Below are 19,735 nucleotides of genomic sequence, written 5' to 3' on the forward strand. Positions count from 1 at the left end.
AGTACAGTTCAGCAACAGAGACAGTCCCTACCCATCATGGGCTCACATTCTAGACAGGGGGTGACAGACATCAAAACGAGTTAACAAGCATCAGTAGCATCATTGTAAATAAATGGAATTATTGATATATGCACATCATTAGTAAAAATAAATAGAATTATAATGATAAATATGTACATATTTGCACAAGTGCTGTGGGGCGGGGAGGGGGAGTGAGTCAGGGTGATGGGGAGTGCTTTGCACCCAGTAAGCGTTCAATAAATATGATTGATTCCTGTACTGACATGGGGGGATTTCTAATCAATCGGTTACTGTACTATTGCCCATTCCAGGTGAGATTATAGAACCCGTTTCTCCCTCGTTGCTGTCATCACATCGGCCTTCTATCTTGTCCTCTCCCCAAAGCTGGCTATGCCCCATCCTCATCAGAGTTTCCACCATCATCACCGTGGCTGACACCTCCAACTCACCAGCTACCACCCCCTGGGACTAGTGTTAATTTAATTTCCACTATGAATAGGAGTGCGGCATCAGAGCGTTTCTCAACCTTTTTTTTCCCCCCCGCTTAAAGCCATCTTGGCGAATTTGTTCCCACCAGATGGAATCGTTTGCACCCGGATTTGCTTTAGGATTGCGGAATGAACTCCTGGTTTTCTGACAGATGTCTCTGGGGTCTTGTGACCTCAACTTTAGCAACTGGCCCGGTGACCCACTTGGTATTCTGCTGGCACTGCCCACATCTCATCTCCCCAAAGGCCCAGGTGGTTCGGGGGTGGAATTTTTGGCTAATGCTCCGTTGGATTTTTTTAAATCTTAAACTTGCTGACTCTGAGAGAGCATTTTTACTTACCCAACTGCCATCCCGCATATGACTCTGTCAGCTGAGGAAGGATTAAAGCCAAACCTAACACCAGCCGGAACAGCCTCTGCAGAATCAGTCAATCAATCGTATTTATTGAGCGCTTACTGTTTGCAGAGCACTGTACTAAGCGCTTGAGAAGTACAAGTTGGCAACATCTAGAGACAGTCTCTACCCAACAGTGGGCTCACAGTCTAAAAGCAGAAGTGCTTTTCAGCACTCTCCCCACCCCCCGTTAAATGCAGGGGAAAGGGCTCGTGGTTTATCTGCAAAAAACGCTGGGTTCTTTCAAAAACATTGTTTCACAAAGGCAAGAAAAAAACAAGTTCTGAAGAAAAAATGACGGAGCGTTTGTATGCCCGTTTTAGAATGTATGTATATATTATCTCCAAAATGCATTTCAATGACTGGCTTATTTAAATTCAGCAAACAGATGGCTGTTCCCATGCAGCGAGTTTGGAAAGGATGCCATGGGAAATGACGGAAGGTCAGACTTTTTAAAAAGCCTTATGTTGATGGTGTGTCACCAGGTTTATAATAATAATAATAATAATAATAATGGCATTTATTAAGCGCTTACTATGTGCAAAGCACTGTTCTAAGCACTGGGGAGGTTACAAGGTGATCAGGTTTGGGGTTGACTGGTCTGAACTGCCACGCGTCTGCAGTATGTGACCTTGGGCAAGTCACTTAACTTTTCTACGCCTCAGTTACCTCATCTGTAAAAATGGGCACTAAGACTGTGAGCCCCATGTGAGACAGGGATTGTGACCAACCTGATTATTGTGTATCTACCCCAGTACTTAGTACAGTGCCTGGAATATAGTAAGGGCTTAAATACTACTTTTTTCTTTAAAGCCCACCGAGGATTCTCTACTCTCGAAGGTTGTGGCAAATTCTAGTCACAGAATTGGTTATGGAGAAAAAACATTGCTATCCTTTTGTCTCCCAGGAAACATTTTAGTTGTTTTACCAATCTGACAATCTTTATGGTTTTTTGAGTGGTATATTGATTGCTCTTCTTTAAAGACCAAAATGATGCTTTTGTGAGGTTTTATAAATTGATTAGTCAGTGGTATTTATTGAGCACGTACTGTGTGCAGAGCACTGTACTAAGCTCTTGGGAGAGAACAATATAGCAGAGTCGGTTATGTTCCCTGCCCACTTTATCTGTGTATAGAAGGATTCCTGATAAGACCTTTGGTTTTTGTTTCCCTGCTGCCCTTGGCCTGCTGGATGAGTGTGGGCAAGTCACTTAACTCTTTGTACCTCAGCTTCCTCATCTGTAAAATGGGGATGGTAATGCTTGCCCCTCCTTACTACAAAGGGGTGTCATGAGGCCAAAAGGAGGTAACTGCTGGAAAAAGAGAAGCAATCTATACAGAAGCATTGTATAAATCCAAAATATTATTTTATTATTTCCACATTAGATACATATAAAGGACTGTTTCTTGTGACACTGTTACATTTACTTCCCATGAAGCCTGGTTCTGCATTCGTTTTTTTTTTCCCTCTTCATGCCACAATTTTATCCAATCCTCCATTTTAAGACATAATCTCATTTCTAATGTTGCTTGCCAGGCCAGTCTGTTCTCCCCTCCTGTCTCCCAGCTGTCTATGGCTCTGTCATATGAAAAAAAAATAATAATTGTGATATTTGTTAAACGCTTTCTGTGTGCCAACCACAGAACTAAGCACGAGTGTAGATGACAAATTAATCAGGTCGGATACAGTTCCTGTCCTACATGGGGCTCATGGTCCAAATAGGAGGGAGAACAGGTACTGAATCCCCCTTTTACAGATGAGGAAACAGAGGCTCAGAGAAGTTAAGTGACTGGCCCAAGGTCACACGACAGGCAACTGGCAGAACCAGAGTTAGAACCCAAGTCCTTTGACTCCCAGGCTTGGGCTCTTTCCACTAGGCTGCCTTTAATAATAATAATAATAATAATAATGGCATTTATTAAGCGCTTACTATGTGCAAAGCATTCTAAGCGCTGGGGAGGTTACAAGGTGATCAGATTGTCCCACATGGGGCTCACAGTCTTAACCCCCATTTTACAGCTGAGGTAACTGAGGCCCAGAGAAGTGAAGTGACTTGCCCAAAGTCACACAGCTGACAATTGGTGGAGTTGGGATTTGAACCCATGACCTCTGACTCCAAAGCCCGGGCTCATTCCAGTAAGCCTTTCTTCCCATTGTTTTCAAATAGTAAATCCCTGTCACAATGCTTTCCAAAAAGCTTATTAATTATCACACTCCTTCCGGAGATAAGGAGGTAAACTATATTGTTTCCCCAACGATTGATATTCCATTCATCCCTTAGGTGTGGTAGCTGCCGTAAAATTGAGAGGCAGAGCCAACTAATCAATCAATCGTATTTATTGAGCGCTTACTACGTGCAGAGCACTGTACTAAGCGCTTGGGAAGTACAAATTGGCAACATATAGAGACAGTCCCTACCCACCAGTGGGCTCACAGTCTAAAAGTCTAATGCAGATCAGATGGGTAAATGTGCCCATTCTCAGCAGGTGGAGTTGTTTTTCAGTCAAGGAATTGGAAGCACCGATTGCAACAGTTCAGAGTCAGGGAATGAGTGGGATTAGAACCCAGCTCTCTTGCCATGGCAAAATTGCTGGCTTTGAGTGGTGGCAGAGTGAATCGAGAATGGGAATTTTCCCACAAGGAGCTGCTGGAATCAATCAAACATATTTATTGCGTGCTTACTGTGTGCAGAGCACTGTACTAAACACTTGGGAAAGTACAGTACAACAGAGTTGGCAGTCACGATCCCTGCCCACAAAGAGGTCACAGTCTACAGGGGGAGACAGATCTTATAATATAGTTAGGGAAAATAGTGGAATGTAAGGATATGTACCTAATTCCTGTGGGGCTGGGGAGACTATCAAAGTGTTTAACTTTGTTTAGTACAGTGTTTAGTACAGTGCTAAGCGCTTAGTACAGTGCTCTGCACATAGTAAGCGCTCAATAAATACGATTGATTGATTGGTTGATTTAACACAGCCAAGTGCATAATCGATCCAGAGGGGAGAATAGATAGGGGAGAGCTTAGCCAAGAAAGCCACTTGAAGGAGATCAATCAATCAATCAATCAATCGTATTTATTGAGCACTTATTGTGTGCAGAGCACTGTACTAAGCGCTTGGGAAGCACAAGTTGGCAACACATAGAGACGGTCCCTACCCAACAGTGGGCTCACAGTCTAGAAGGGGGAGACAGAGAACAAAACATATTAACAAAATAAAATAAATAGAATAGATATGTACAAGTAAAATAAATAGAGTAATAAATATGTACAAACATATATACATATATACAGGTGCTGTGGGGGGAGATGCGATTTTAGATGTGATTTTAGGAGGGGTTTGAAGACAGGGGAAATGGTGGATTTTCAGATATGAACAGAGAGGGAGTTCCAGACCCAAGAGACGATGAGGGCCAGGGGTCAGCAGTGGGATAGAGGAGATCGAGGTACAAAATTTCACTAGTTCAGGTTTGTGAGATCTCAATCTCAATGGTATTGGTATTTAGTGAGTACGTACTGTATGCAGAACATGCTTGCAGTGAGGAAGGAGTTTCTAATCAGAATTAGGATGTGCTAGAATTCCGGCTCAAGAACAGACCCCACTTATATCGACTGCTTGACACCCCACTTATATCGACTGCTTGACATCCCCTGAAAATCACTGGTAGGAGCCCAGTTATTCCACGAGATGAACTGTCGTTTGTTCTCAACTCTTACCACCCTGGACCCATTTACTTGTGCCTTTCCCCCAGACTGGAAAGCTCTTTTTTTTTCAGCTGGGCCAAACATGACCTTCCCATTCTTCAAAGTCCTTTAAAAAAAAAGCCACCTCCTCCAGGAAGAATTCCCTGATAACTCTGCCCCACCTTCACTGTCTCACCATTCCCTCAACCACCTCAGCTCTCCTACGTCCTAATCGACATACTCATTACAGTAGTTGTTATTTATTTATCCACTTGGGTTTAGTATTTGTACCTAGCACTCTTAACTTCCGCTCAAATGCTAGTTTGTTGCCCTGTCTTTATCTTCAGTAGCTTGGCTCAGTGGAAAAGAGCCCGGGCTTTGGAGTCGGAGGTCATGGGTTCAAACCCTGGCTCCGCCAATTGTCAGCTGTGTGACTTTGGGCAAGTCACTTCACTTCTCTGGGCCTCAGTGACCTCATCTGTAAAATGGGGATGAAGACTGTGAGCCCCACGTGGGACAACCTGATCACCTTGTAACCTCCCCAGCGCTTAGAACAGTGCTTTGCACATAGTAAGCGCTGAATAAATGCCATTATTATTATTATTATTATTCTACAAGCGTGTTGCATCCAGGCACTTAGTAAATGAGCTGCTGCTGATGGCTCAAAGCCAAGTCTGTCATGGCATGCTTTGAGTGGGTCCAGGGAGTACTTCCACTGACTATGAAGCAGCTTGGCTCAGTGGAAAGAGCCCGGGCTTTGGAGTCAGAGGTCATGGGTTCAAATCCCAACTCCACCAATTGTCAGCTGTGTGACTTTGGGCAAGTCACTTAACTTCTCTGTGCTTCTGTTCCCTCACCTGTAAAATGGGGATTAAGACCGTGAACCCCCCATGGGACAACCCGATCACCTTGTAACCTCCCCAGTGCTTAGAACAGTGCTTTGCACATAGTAAGTGCTTAATAAATGCCATCATCCTTCTTCTTCTTCTTCTTATGGCTTTTCAGGGCCTCCCTTGGGTGGAAATAGAGGGACATGGTTTTACTGTAGGTTGATCAACTCCATTCTGTTTCATTCAGAGTTTCCAAATGACACCGCCTCACGCCCCAGCCCCTGGTTTTCCCTTTTTCCTGTGTCTTCTTTGGTACAACAGTCTTCTTGGAGCAAATTCATTATTTTACTCCCTGTGGAAGGTTTCTAGACCTAAAAGGGTTTGAGTCTCCACTTGGCTAGATGTGGTGCTATAGCTTTCCACTGACCCCAGATTCTCGGTTGCCCCGTGGCAAACGTGGCTGTGCGGACCTCACCGCCCTCCCTAAGTGGCGATTGATTTTGTTCACTTGTTTCTTTTCCCCTTGCCTCAGGTCTCTCTTCTCTATGGATCTGGCTGCTAGTGATGGTAAAGCCAGGAAGAGGCTCCTTTAAACCGCTCACAGGATGAATCACCTGCCAGAGGATGTGGAAAACGTCCTCAGCAGTAGCCAGGTCTCCCACGCGTCCTTGCGGGATGTCCACACCATCAACCCAACCCAGCTGATGGCCAGGATCGAGTCGTACGAAGGCCGGGAAAAGAAGGGCATATCGGATGTCAGGAGGACTTTCTGCCTGTTCGTCACCTTTGACCTCTTATTTGTCACTCTGCTGTGGATAATAGAGTTAAATGTAAGTTTGGCTTTCCCGCGGATACAATTTTCTACTTGAGTCTCCGATTCCTGAATGATCAGTGGGAAGAAATGATCTTTTTTCCCACAGATTCTAGTTCACGGCCTTTGTGTTAAGAATTGCTTTCAGTTTCAATTGAATGCCCTAATTCTCTGATTTAAAACATCTTGGTTAATCCCACCCCAGTTCAACCTAAGGTCCTTTTTTTATGTGTCCTTTGGCTTTTGAATTAGTGATCATTTACCACATCAAAATAGCTGGGAACTTAAATGTGGTTCTATTGTCTCTGCTTTACGTTTATTTATTTTTTTAACCTTTTTGGCTAAAGGTTTTCATTTGGCTTGGGCTTCTTGGAATAGGATTAGTAGTCTGGGCTAGGGGAGAAGCTGCACCCAGGGTTCCGCTTGCCTCATTTGTCAAAGTGGCTTAGCCGCGTTGGCCATGACTTTCCCAGACTTTTTTCGTGTCCTATGGCCCCGTTGGTTGACCTTATATCTCTCATCCAGTCAAGTCTCTTGGAGGCCTGCGGTTTGGTCCATTATTGTCTCAAGTTGCTGGATGGACCTCCAATCCAGGGAAGATAGGCCTGGGAAGCTGACCAACTCTTTATTGCCCGACCGTTTTCCTTCTTGTGATGTAAGATCCACTGGGATTGGGTAGTTGGGTGGAACCAGATTGGCCTAGGGCTCCCCTGGGAACGCAGATGGCTTGGGAGACCCCAAACCTCAGGGATTCGAGAATGTTTTTGAAAGGTGGGCGTAGGACTCACCATCACTTTTAGTTAGGTGTCCCTTTCAAGGGACCTGAAGGCTCAGAGATATGGTAAATCCCCGAGGGCTGGTCTGCTGGTTCAGGGACCCATGATCCATCTGGACCTACAGAACCATGTCTGGGGAACTCTAGTCACCCCAGTAGATTTGGGGTGAGCTGGATCTCACCCCCAAACAGGTAGGAAATGGCAGTCAAGCATTCCACAGTTCTCGCTTGGGCACTGCCTGCTGGCGTTATTCCAGTTGGCAGATTTTCCTCCCGGCCAGCTCCTACCAGCTGCCCAGGACATTGGGAGGAAGCTGTGGCCACAGACATCTGAGAATAGAAATGGAAGAAGGGCAGGGAGAGTCGAGGCTGCCAAGTTTTGGTGGTTTTGCGCTTTGTTTTAGGAGGATCGGGATTAAAATTTGAAAATGAGCTTTCAGTCATATTTTCATTAGAGGCACCTTGCTCTAGATCAGCATTCTCAAAGCCTACAGCATGGAGTCCAGAGCATTCAAAGAAACGTACATGACAGATGGGGTCACCCTAGCTGAAGAGAACCAAGAGTACCAAGGACTATTTTTAGAGGTATCCGTAGGTTCAGTGCTTTGAGGATTTCTGTGTATCCCTGAAGAGTACATGGCACTAACCTCGTTACAGAAAAGGAGGGAATCTTAAAAAGAATAGGTCAGTTCTTCATTCTTCCTTCAACACATCACCTGCTAGCACTCATGAGGCCCTCTAAAGAGTGCAGAGCTCGTAACATGTGAAAACTTGGCCATCACTCCAATGCTTAATAAAGTTACCTGGCAAAGATCCTAGCTCTGGTTTATCTGGCAAGATCTACAAGCGGAGTTCACGTTTATGGGGTTGCAGTCCACTCACTCACCTGCGTAGGTTCTTTTTCAATAAAGGCACTGCTGAGAAAAGGTGTAAAAGATGATCCCATTAATCCCACCTTCAAAAAGAAAGCAGAGAGCAGAGTGTGGAAATGTCTCCCTGGTCTTTAGGGCTCACAGGATTCCAGCCAGATGTCGAAGAACATAAAATCTGCTCACTCCTGGATTTACAGTGTGTCTCCAGAGCACTGCAGATGTGGTCTTTGCTGCTTTTGACACCAAGGAGAAGTGTAGGAGTCATCGTCAAGACCTGGACACGGTGTTTCTAGACGACATAAAAACTTTTGACGGCAACAGCAGACTGACCTCTGAGCTCACGGAACTGCCGAACTAGATCGGCTGACTTGAAGAGTGAGTCAAGAGCCTAGGGTTACCCCTCATTGATAGGACGCAAGCCATGGTCAAAGAGCACCTTATCCACCCCTTTCCCAGTCATTAATGGGATCAAGCAGATCAGCTGAACAATCAGTGGTATTTATTGAGCACTTGTTGTTTGCAGAGCACTTTACGGAGCGCTTGGGAGAATACATTATAACAATACAACAGACACATTCCCTGCTCACAAGGAGCTTGCAGTCTAGAGGGGGAGGATGTAGACTTGTTCTCCCTCTGTGCCTCAGTTACCTCATCTGTTAAAAGGGGATGAAATACCTGTTCTCCCTTCCTTCCCCCTTAGACTATAAGCCCACGTGGGACTGTGACCAATCTGATAACAATGCATCTACCCTAGTCCTTTGTATAGTGCTTGGCCTTATAGAAAGTGCTTAACCAACAGCATTTTTAGAAAAAGGGAGTACAATCAACAAGTACTTTAACACAATCTGCCAGCATCAAGGCAGTGCCCACTGAATCGCAGATTTGCTGCCCGTAGGATGCCCAAGACTTGGTGCAACATGAGCTGAAGTGGGAGAGACTGAACAAAGAGGCCAGAATATTGGATCAAGCTGAACCTCAGGTGATGCGGTCATCAGATATCTAACCATCAGAAACGAGGTGATCCTTGGAGCAGACGACTCGAGAAGATCACCGCATGAGATCTTCTGCAAATGCACCAAGGGTCAGTGTGTGTGCATTCAAACTGGATGGGACTGTGGAGTTTGCACTCAGCCGTATTTATCCACGCAGATAAAAATCTCACCACCAGCGTCATCATCATCTCTGAAACCAAAAGTCAGGGAGGGGAAAAAGTGAACCATTTCAATCTTTTCTCCTTAGAGGAGGTTCATTCTGTTTTTCGAAAAACTTCTCGTGTGAACGGAATTTCCAGAAGTGTGCCAGGGAGATTCTTGGGAACCGGCACTTCCATTTAAATGCACTTTCCCCAAGGGCACTACTAGTGTAGTAGATACGTTAATATGCACTGGACTGTTGTAGCCAGATTTTAAACGGGGCTCTCACTCTCACACCTCTCGATACAAAGAATCTATGGGCCCTCTCACTCACAGTTAACTTCTTTTCTGTTTGAATTTGAATTAGGATTGTCGTGTGTGTGTGTTTTGCTGAAATTACTTCCCGATCAATTAGTAGTATTTATTGGGCGCCTACCACAGGCAATGCGTGGGAGAATACAGAAGACAGAAAAGACGATCTCTTTTCTCAAAGAGTTTTTAATCTAATGGGGAGGTAAGGAGATGAATATATAAGTGGAGGAGGTAAAGTGAGGAGGGTGGCTGTTGGCTGACGTGATCTGAGGAGGTTGAAATTTACTAGGGAATGGTTATGTTGCCGATTTGTACTTCCCAAGCGATTAGTACAGTGCTCTGCACATAGTAAGCGCTCAATAAATACGATTGAATGAAGGAAGGAAGGAAGGAAGGAAGGCTTAGAAGATGAGTTAAGTCCTATGAGTTAAGCCAGGACGGTCCTAAGGTGTATTGGGTTGGGTTCCCACAAATGGCAGATGTCGATAAGTCACTCTAACTGTTCCCAACTTGTACTTCCCAAGCGCTTAGTACAGTGCTCTGCACACAGTAAGTGCTCAATAAATACGATTGATTGATTGATTGATTCTTTGCATGATACAGGGATCTTTGGGCTGGAGGGACCGTAAAGATGACTTAAGCTAGGTGGATACCATAAATTGATACCTTTCACAGGAAATTACTGATGAGGGGTCTGATGTAACTTCCCAACCCAAGAGAATCCAATACTGTACAAGTGGAAAGTCTGTCACCCAAATGCCAGCCTTCCAGCCAACGAGTTATCTGAACTCAGGCTAATTTAAATGGTCAAAGAACGGAACAAAATTGACACACATTTTCTGTAGGCAGCTCAATAATATTAGTTTTGGCTCCCTGAACTAACCTCTGTTCCAGGTGTTTTTACTAGAAAGATTTAGATCATTGTCCTTCTGTTTCGAAGCCTTTTTAATCCTTAATGCTAGCTATAATCCATCGCTTCCCCCCTCTTCAGCATTCCGGTCAGGTGAGGTAAGTGAAAAAATGCTTTTGAAAAAATCTATTTCGCCACTTGTGTTTGCAGCCTTAACTCTTCTCCTCTCATCGCCTTTTTTTCCCCACTCCTAGGTGAATGGGGGTATCGAGACCACTTTAGAGAAGGAAGTTTTACATTATGACTACTCTTCTTCTTATTTTGATATATTTGTAAGTATTTGCCATTTTTCATTTCCTAAGGCATTGAGATGAAACAAGAAGCTACCCTTTTTTCAAATAGCTTTCCATTCCATCCTCACGTTCCCTTTTTCCTGAAATAACAGGGGGCTTACTTTAATCAATCCCACATCCTCATTGCATTTATCTGAGCCACATGCTGCTCTTTCTGTTTGAGAAGACTCCCATTCCGCTAGGGCATTGGCTAGTAGTTATGTGGGGAGAATGGTAGGAATGATCAGTAATGAGATCAGTGAGTTCCGGTAGGTTTTCCAAGTGGTGTCTGTACTCTAGGGATTGAGATGGGAGACTTGGAAAAACCCCTTCTTGTTGCAGGGCAATAAAGGAACCTAGGTTGCCCAAACTGGTATATGCCACTTTATGACTTCGACTTCTTAAAGTTGGCATTTGTGTATGGAACCAATTTACTTAGTCTATTTATTGAATGCTTACTCTGTGCAAAGCACTGTACTAAGCACTCGGGAGAGTACAATACAACAGAATTCCCTAAAATGCTCTCCTTGCAAATTACCAACCGGCAGGAACAGCTACTGGAGGTTCATATGGCAAGAATAAGTTACTGAGGTTATTGGACTGTAAAATGCTGCAGATTAGAAGATACATCAAAATTGTACCATGGGCAATTTAGGAAGAGAAATGTTTCAAGCAATAGCATTTATTTAGCACTTACTGTGCGCAGAGCGCTGTACTAAATGCTTGGGAGAGCACAGTATAAGAGTTGGTAGACGTGGTCCCTGCCCACAACGAGTTTACAGTCTAGAGGAATGTTAATATTAATGAAAATGCCATCAAATTGGAATAATCCAGCATTACAACCCAGCCCCTGCCCCATTTCCTTCATGAATAAGTGGGAGAAGACATTTCCCAGGTGACTTCTCACCACTCTGGGGACGTTTCTGGTTTGGAGAACCTGTAAATAGAGCCCTGATCTCCCAAAGGAGCAAGCTAGCGGTCATGACTGCATGCAGAGCAGAGTTTCCTGGAGCGAAAGACGTGATCTCAGGGAATTCAAAGGGTGGGGGATTCCTGCCGGGTCACTCTGCATTGATCAAGTGATTGATGGTATTTATTGAGTGCTTATTATGGGCGGAGTAACCTACTAAGCACTCGGGAGAGTACAACAGAATTAGCAGCAGACATGATCCGATGCAGCACTTTCCCTTGGATGGCAGTCTCTATCAGACCCTCAGATGTACGGCTAAGATGATATCTGGTTTTTTCCCAGAAATGTGAATCAATCAGTGGTATTTATTGAGCACTTACAATGTGCAGAACACAATACTAAGTGCTTGGGAGAGTATAATGCGACAGACTTAGCGGACACGTTCCCTGCCCATAACGAGCTTACAGTCTAGAGGGGGCTGAACCCAAAATTACATTTTAATTGCTGGCTGCAGTATAGATGGAAAGCAGCGGTGGGCCCCCGCAGTGCCCTCACAGTGCCCTCTCTGCTTGAACCTCTCAAAGACCCCCAAATTCATTCGGTCGTATTTATTGAGCGCTGACAGTGTGCAGAGCACTGTACTAAGCGCTTGGGAAGTACAAGTTGGCAACTTATAGAGACGGTCCCTACCCAACAGCGGGCTCACAGTCTAGAAGGGGGAGACAGAATAAAACAAAGCATATTAACAAAATAAAATAAATAGAATAAATATGTACAAATAAAATAAATGTCAGAGAGATACATATGCAGCCTGTGAGAGAGACAAAGAACGAGACTGTGAGACAGAGAGGGAGAGAGAGAAACTACTTATAAGTCCTACTGTTAGATTTTACACCTGGATAATGGAATATGGTCTCTGCATTCTTCTGCTGAACATTTTTCTCAAACTAAATTCTTCTGGGTTGATGTAGTGGGTTGGGGGTGTGTGTGTGTGTTTGCCAATGTTTAAATATGGTTCTGTATCTGATTAGGTACATCTTACATGAATATGTCCCCAGAGACACAGAAAATCTAGATTAATTATGATCCACAACTTTATTACTCTTCTGAGAAATGAATTTCATTGTTTTTACAGCTTTTGGCCGTTTTCCGATTTAAAGTGTTAATATTTGCATATGCACTGTGCAAATTGCGCCATTGGTGGGCAATAGCGGTAAGTGTGTACACCACCGTAGTCACATTCTTGGAAAACTGGGTTTTGGAAAACCGTGTTACCTGGGTCAGTGCGATTTGATCAAGATCTCAAGACTTTTCACATTTTGGGCTGGGTCTAGACTGTTGAGCCCACTGTTGGGCAGGGACCGTCTCTATATGTTGCCGACTTGTACTTCCCAAGCGCTTAGTACAGTGCTCTGCACACAGTAAGCGCTCAATAAATACGATTGAATGAATGAGTACCGTGGCCTCTGGCTAGCAAGTGACCGGTCTTGTTCATTCATTCAATCGTATTTATTGAGCGCTTACTGTGTGCAGAGCACTGTACTAAGCGCTTGGGAAGTACAAGTCGGCAACATAAAGAGACGGTCCCTACCCAACAACGGGCTCACAGTCTAGAAGGGGGAGGCAGACAACAAACCAAACATGTCGACAGGTGTCAAAATAGTCAGAACAAATAGAATTAAAGCTAGATGCACATCCTTAACAAAATAAATAGAATAGTAAATATGTCCAAGTAAAATAAATAGAGTAATAAATCTGTACACATATACATACAGGTGCTGTGGGGAGGGGAAGGAGGGAGGGCGGGGGGGATGGGGAGGAGGTGAGGGAAAAGGGGGCTCAGTCTGGGAAGGCCTCCTGGAGGAGGTTGTATTTGTGCAGTGAGTCTCACATGTGCAGAAGTTCCCGGGTCCCCAGGGAGACTACAAGTCTCAGTGCAAGGAAAGAGGTTGGGCCTGGCCAGATGTGCGGTCGTTAGTCGGGCCACCCTCCTGGGATTCAGGATGGATCATTTTGCGCCCCAGATTTTCAACCTTGTGTGGGGGAAAGGGGAGGGTCTCCTCCCTTCTCATTTTTAGGGACCAGGGCTGTGAGGGAAAGAGGTGGGAGGTGGGAGGTTCACAGCGACCAGATGGCAGATGGCAGTTGCCGGGTGGCAAATATTGAATAAGTTCCAGAAGAGTTTCGAGGAATTCATGGATGGAAGGTCTGTAGCCAAGGAGAGCAGTGGGAAACAGTAAGGGTCGATCCCTGCTGCCCCGTTCAAGAAAGAATAGTGGGCTGGGTGAACCATTAACCCGAACGCAGCCTTACTTGTATTCTTGACCCTGGAATGCACATATTAATTATTTACATGGTTTGAGTTTACTTTGGTTATGCAATTGCTGTTATGTCAAATCTGGTTTAAACTGAACTCAGTCCCTTTTCTTTTAGTTGACGACAGCAGTGACCAGTGCCTTTTTGTTAGCAAAAGTAATTCTTTCCAAGGTAGGTGCAGGAGCAGTCTCATAAATTCCATTTTTAAAATGAATTTGCCTTTGGTTCTTAGAAAAATCTGCTTTCTGGGTTAAAGGGTTTTACCTGTCTTTGATTTTTTTTTTTTTTAAAGCTCTTCTCCCAAGGTGCTTTTGGATATGTGCTGCCCATCATTTCATTCATCCTGGCCTGGATCGAAACCTGGTTTCTGGACTTCAAAGTCTTGCCGCAGGAAGCTGAGGAAGAAAACAGTAAGTTCATCTACCATCATCATAGCCTCCTCAGTGATCAGTGATCACAGCTGTTTCATTGGGGTTCCACAGTGGAAGGAGACTTATCCCCTTTATTCTCAGAGAACCCCTCAAATAGCGAAAGCTGTTAGGTAACCTGTAAGGGAAGATACAATTGGAGATTGAAGGAAGAGTCAATGGGGTAGTAGTAGTTGTAGTAATAATCATAGTGTCTTTCTCCCCCTCTAGACTGTAAGCTCACCTTGGGCAGCAAACACTGTCTAGCGATTCTGTTGTACTCTCTCAAACGCTTAGTACAAGGCTCTGCATACAGTAAGCGCTCAATAAATACCAATGATGGTGGTAGTAGCAATAATAATTCTGAAGTTCTTGCTGTTTGCAGAGCACAATGCCAAATGCTTGGAAAGAATATACAGAAGGGAGTCAGACACAGGTCCTTGACCTTAAGAGGTTCACAATCTAAGACTAGAAAAGGGGAGAGGGGATTGTTTACAGGCCTATAAGGAGCAATGAAGCACTAAAACAACAGAAAAGGACAAATACACAAAATAAGACCAAAAATGAATAGGGCACAGTGCCTAGTGGATCAGAATTTCAGGATCCCTGTGATTTAGCTTCCAAGACGTAGATGCTTATTTCGGTAAGACTCACCTGCTCCAGTAGACAGTGGGATCTGAAGATGACTAATAACCGGCTCTCCTGAGGCAAGTACCAGTTAAGTATGACTTTCCTAATTTTTCTACTTGTATGCTCATGGGCAGGAAGGAAGACTAAGAAAACATACTCAGGGGCAAGTCAGTGACTTATGCCTACTTACCAAGCTTGGGGGTAGCAGTCTAAACAGTTCACTATTTCAGGGTTATCAACCCCATTGATGATAAGGGAAAACACGAAATGGCCAAATTGGCTTGAGGCTATAGGAGAGGGACTAGCCAAAGATCAAGGCTAGTAAAAGTTCACTATTGGGCTACCATTTGCTTCTCCAAGGTAGCTACTGGAGAGCGATTTCTTCTGCCTCAGAGGTATAAGTGACCGGGTTAGGTTGTGGGGAGCTGAGGGGTGGTTCTCTCTGTGACCTTTGGAGGAGTTGCCAGTCTGCTCTGAATTCTGGTAAAGACCCAATCTTGGAGCATTGACTGGGTGACATGTTGCTATGCCTAGCAGGGCAGGAAGGCACTTACTATGTGTCAAGTACTGTACTAAGCTCTAGGGAAGATACAAGATAATCAGGCCCCACGTAGGGCTCCCAGTCTAAGTAGGAGGGAAAATAGGTATTGAGTCTCCATTTTTTCATTCATTCATTCACTCAATCGTATTTATTGAGCACTTACTGTGTGCAGAACACTGTACTAAGCGCCTGGGAAGTACACGTTGGCAACATATAGAGATGGTCCCTACCCACCAGTGGGCTCACAGTCTAGAAGGGGGAGACAGACAACCAAACAAAACATGTTAACAAAGTAAAATAAATAGAATAGTAAATATGTACAAGTAAAATCGAGTAATAAATCTGTACAAACATATATACAGGTGCCGTGGGGAGGGGAAGGAGGTAGGGCGGGGGGGATGGGGAGGAGGAGAGGAAAAAGGGGGCTCATTTTGCAGATAAAGGAACGGGGGCACATCGAAGTTAAGCGACACGGCAGAGAAGCGGCAGAGCTGGGATTCGAATCCAGGTCCTCTGACTCCCAGGACCATGCTCTTTCCACTAGGCCATGCTACTTTTCATACTGGCAGCTCCTTAGAAGAAGTGGAGAAAAAACACACAGAATTGATAGGATACCGGCTTGGGAAAATATCTGCAATATGGCAAAACCGTGAAAATTCCCAGTAGGATGTTTCTTACGTTGAGCTTCAGTGTGAGAACAGAAGTGGGCAGACAGAGAGGGAGGTGGTATGTAGCGTGCTGTGGGACTGGGGTGAGTATCAGAGCGTTACATGGCCAAGTTATAATAATAATAATAATAATAATGATAGTATGTGTTAAGCGCTTACTATGTGCCAAGCACTGTTCAAAGCACTGGGGTAGATATAGGGTAATCAGATTGTCCCATGTGGGGCTCACAGTCCTAATCCCCATTTTCACATGAGGTCACTGAGGCCCAGAGAAGTGAAGTGACTTGCCCAGAGTCACACACCATGCAAGTGGCAGAGGCGGAATTAGAACCCATGTCCTCTGACTCCCAAGCCCGGGCTCTTTCCACTAAGCCACGCTGCTTCTCTTAAGTTCATGGTGACTCACCCTTATCAGGCCATCCCTCATCTTCTTTCATCTAGCTATGGGATGTTATCTCTCTTTTTTTTGAGTAACAGTCTTCTAGAGAGCCCTTAGTTTCCCAATCCCTTGAACCATGTTGCAATAAGAATCCTGTTGAATCCAGGATCTACAATTAGCTTTGGGCCAAGAACTCAAACGGGGCCGTTTCACCTCCAGAGAACATGACGGAGAATAAAAATGTCTTTGTGGCATGGCTTCGGTCTGGTGTGGCTCCAGTTTCATGAAGGAATCTCGAACAAAACGTTAGGCGGGAGAAGAAATATTGGCCAGGGGGACGGCCCTCCCCTTCGGCTTTTACTCTGTGACATCTCTGGGATTTCTAAGGGCGGTTCGTGGCTGGGAGAGAGAGACTGACAATAACTCGTTCTGAGCTGCCTAAACAATTTCTAGTCAGCAGCTGGACCACAGACACAGGGAAAAGGAGAACCGAGAGTCGAGCGGTCAGATGACTCCGACTCTTATAGTGCCGTGTGAGGCAAAATATTGTAGATGTTGGTGAGACTGACGGAGGATGGGAAAGAACATCGAATAGAAATTTGGTCTCGTGCCTGTTGCTTGGGAAACTTGGGTAGGGACTGTCTCTATATGTTGCCAATTTGTACTTCCCAAGCGCTTAGTACAGTGCTCTGCACATAGTAAGCGCTCAATAAATACGATTGATGATGATCCCTTGAGGCTTAGAACATCTTAAGAAAAACTCATGGACCCCAGACCCAGAAGATCTTTGGTACGCGATGAAAGCAAGCCTTTAAATAGCATCTGAGGGAACTGTTTCATCCTGGGAACTGCTCCGTCCTGTTACCGATAATGTTAAAGCTAAGTGACATACCAAAGTGAAGGCTTTCTTTGCAACCAGTTGCAGCAGGTCAGTGTTCATTACCAATAAAATTTTCTGAAGGGAACAGATATTCTCCTGCCTCTTCCCCCTCTCCATCCCCCCCATCTTACCTCCTTCCCTTCCCCACAGCACCTGTATATATGTATATATGTTTGTACATATTTATTACTCTATTTATTTTACTTGTACATATCTATTCTATTTTATTTTGTTAGTATGTTTGGTTTTGTTCTCTGTCTCCCCTTTTTAGACTGTGAGCCCACTGTTGGGTAGGGACTGTCTCTATATGTTGCCAATTTGTATTTCCCAAGCGCTTAGTACAGTGCTCTGCAGATAGTAAGCGCTCAATAAATACGATTGATGATGATGATGATGATGATGCTCTAGAAACCCTTGCTCAGTCACTTTTATGCAATTTAATACCGAGCTTGTTTTCTGCTTCTTATTTTGGCAATTTGGTGGGGGTTTTTTTTTCCCAATTTTTTTGTTTTCTGGTACTTGTTAAGCACTTCATCATCATCATCAATCGTATTTATTGAGCGCTTACTATGTGCAGAGCACTGTACTAAGCGCTTGGGAAGTACAAATTGGCAACATATAGAGACAGTCCCTACCCAACAGTGGGCTCACAGTCTAAAAGGGGGAGACAGAGAACAAAAACCAAACCAAACATACTAACAAAATAAAATAAAGCACTTACTATGGGCCAGGCACTGTACTAAGCTCTGGGATAGATACAAGCTAATCAGGTTGGATACAGTCCCTGTCCCATTTTACAGATGAGTTAACAGAGGCCCAGAGAAGTGGTGGAGGCGGGATTAGGCCTGTGTTCTATCCACTAGACTGTGCCGTTTCTATGCTAAGTTGCAGTGAGAATGTTTGCAGATTTCTGAAAGTAAACCTTTTCTCTCAAAGACTGGAGAAGGAGCCTGGGAATAAAGGTCCTGGCTCTTGCAGGGTGTAAAGTTTTTTCCTGGTTGTGTGTTCCACCCAGTGTGGGACCTGGGGATGGGACTACCTTAAATTAATTCAGTCAATCAATCAATCAATCAATCGTATTTATTGAGCGCTTACTGTGTGCAGAGCACTGTACTAAGCACTTGGGAAGTACAAGTTGGCAACATATAGAGACAGTCCCTACCCAACAGTGGGCTCACAGTCTAAAAGGGGGAGACAGAGAACAAAACCAAACATACTAACAAAATAAAATAAATAGAATAGATATGTACAAATAAAATAAATAAATAAATAAATAAGTAGAGTAATAAATATGTACAAACATATATACATATATACAGGTGCTGTGGGGAAGGGAAGGAGGTAAGATGGGGGGGTGGAGAGGGGGACGAGGGGGGGAGGAAGGAAGGGGCTCAGTCTGGGAAGGCCTCCAGTCGTATTTATTGAGTGCTTACTATGTGCAGAGCACTGTACTAAGCGCTTGAATACTTACTACGCGCTGAACACTGTTCTAAGTGCTGGGGTAGATGCAAGGTAATCAGGTTGTCCCACGTGGGGCTCACAGTCTTAATGCCCATTTTACAGGTGAAGTAAAACAGGCACAGAGAGGTTAAGGGACTTCCCAAGGTCACTCAGCAGACAAGTGGCGGAGCCGGGATTAGAACCCATGTCCTTTGACTCTCAAGCCTGGGCTGTTGTCACTGGTCTAGTAGGAACCTCACCTTGCTACTTTCATACTACAACCCGGCCCACAGACTTCACTCCTTTAATACTAACCTTCTCACTGTGCCTCGATTTTGTCTGTCTCGCCGCCGACCCCTCGCCCCCATCCTGCCTCTCTCCTCAAACCTGACAGTTACTGTCCCCTCCTTCAAAGCTTTATTGAAGGCTCATCTCCTCCAAGAAGCCTTCCCTGACTAAGCCCCCCTTTCCTCTTCTCCCACTCCCTCCTGCGTTGTCCTGACTTGCTCCCTTTGTTCTTCTCCCTTCAGAGCATTGGTGGTTCTAGACTGTGAGCCCACTGTTGGGTAGGGACCGTCTCTATATGTTGCCAACTTGGACTTCCCAAGCGCTTACTGCAGTGCTCTGCACACAGTAAGCGCTCAATAGATAGGATTGAATGAAGGAATGAATGGTTATGTGAGCATTGGTGGTTCAGTGGTAGAATTCTCGCCTCCCACGCGGGAGACCCGAGTTCAATTCTCGGCCAATGCAGGGATTTTCTAAGTGCTTAGTACAGCACTCTGCACACAGTAGCGCTCAATAAATACGATTAAATGATTGTATTTATTGAGCGCTTACTGTGTGCAGAGCACTGTACTAAGCGCTTGGGGAGTACAAGTTGGTAACATATAAAGACGGTCCCTACGCAGCCCCACAGAATTTATGTACACATCTATATTTATTTATATTAATGTCTTCCCCCCCTCCCCAACTGTAATCTCGTTGTGGGCAGGGACTGAGTCTGTTTATTGTTGTACTTTTCCAAGCACTTAGTACAGTGCTCTGCACACAGTAAGTG

The 19,735-nt window shown here is 44.6% G+C and overlaps 1 protein-coding gene and 1 non-coding gene across 2 annotated transcripts in view; both read left to right on the forward strand.

Annotated features, from left to right (window-relative positions):
* The window catches only part of STARD3NL (STARD3 N-terminal like), a 73,084-nt gene that overhangs the window by 40,871 nt on the left and 12,478 nt on the right, over window positions 1-19,735 (forward strand). The window contains exons 2-6 of the mRNA XM_038742600.1: window positions 5,952-6,249; window positions 10,427-10,504; window positions 12,550-12,627; window positions 13,848-13,901; window positions 14,023-14,140. Coding sequence (XP_038598528.1) covers window positions 6,025-6,249; window positions 10,427-10,504; window positions 12,550-12,627; window positions 13,848-13,901; window positions 14,023-14,140 — 553 coding nt within the window. The 5' untranslated portion in view covers window positions 5,952-6,024. The remainder of the gene's footprint in view (window positions 1-5,951; window positions 6,250-10,426; window positions 10,505-12,549; window positions 12,628-13,847; window positions 13,902-14,022; window positions 14,141-19,735) is intronic.
* Window positions 19,358-19,428, forward strand: TRNAG-CCC. The gene has a single exon. It is a non-coding gene; the product is annotated as a tRNA-Gly (tRNA).

Source organism: Tachyglossus aculeatus, chromosome 2, assembly GCF_015852505.1.
Source record: "Tachyglossus aculeatus isolate mTacAcu1 chromosome 2, mTacAcu1.pri, whole genome shotgun sequence".
In the NCBI taxonomy this organism is placed as follows: Eukaryota; Metazoa; Chordata; class Mammalia; order Monotremata; family Tachyglossidae; genus Tachyglossus; species Tachyglossus aculeatus.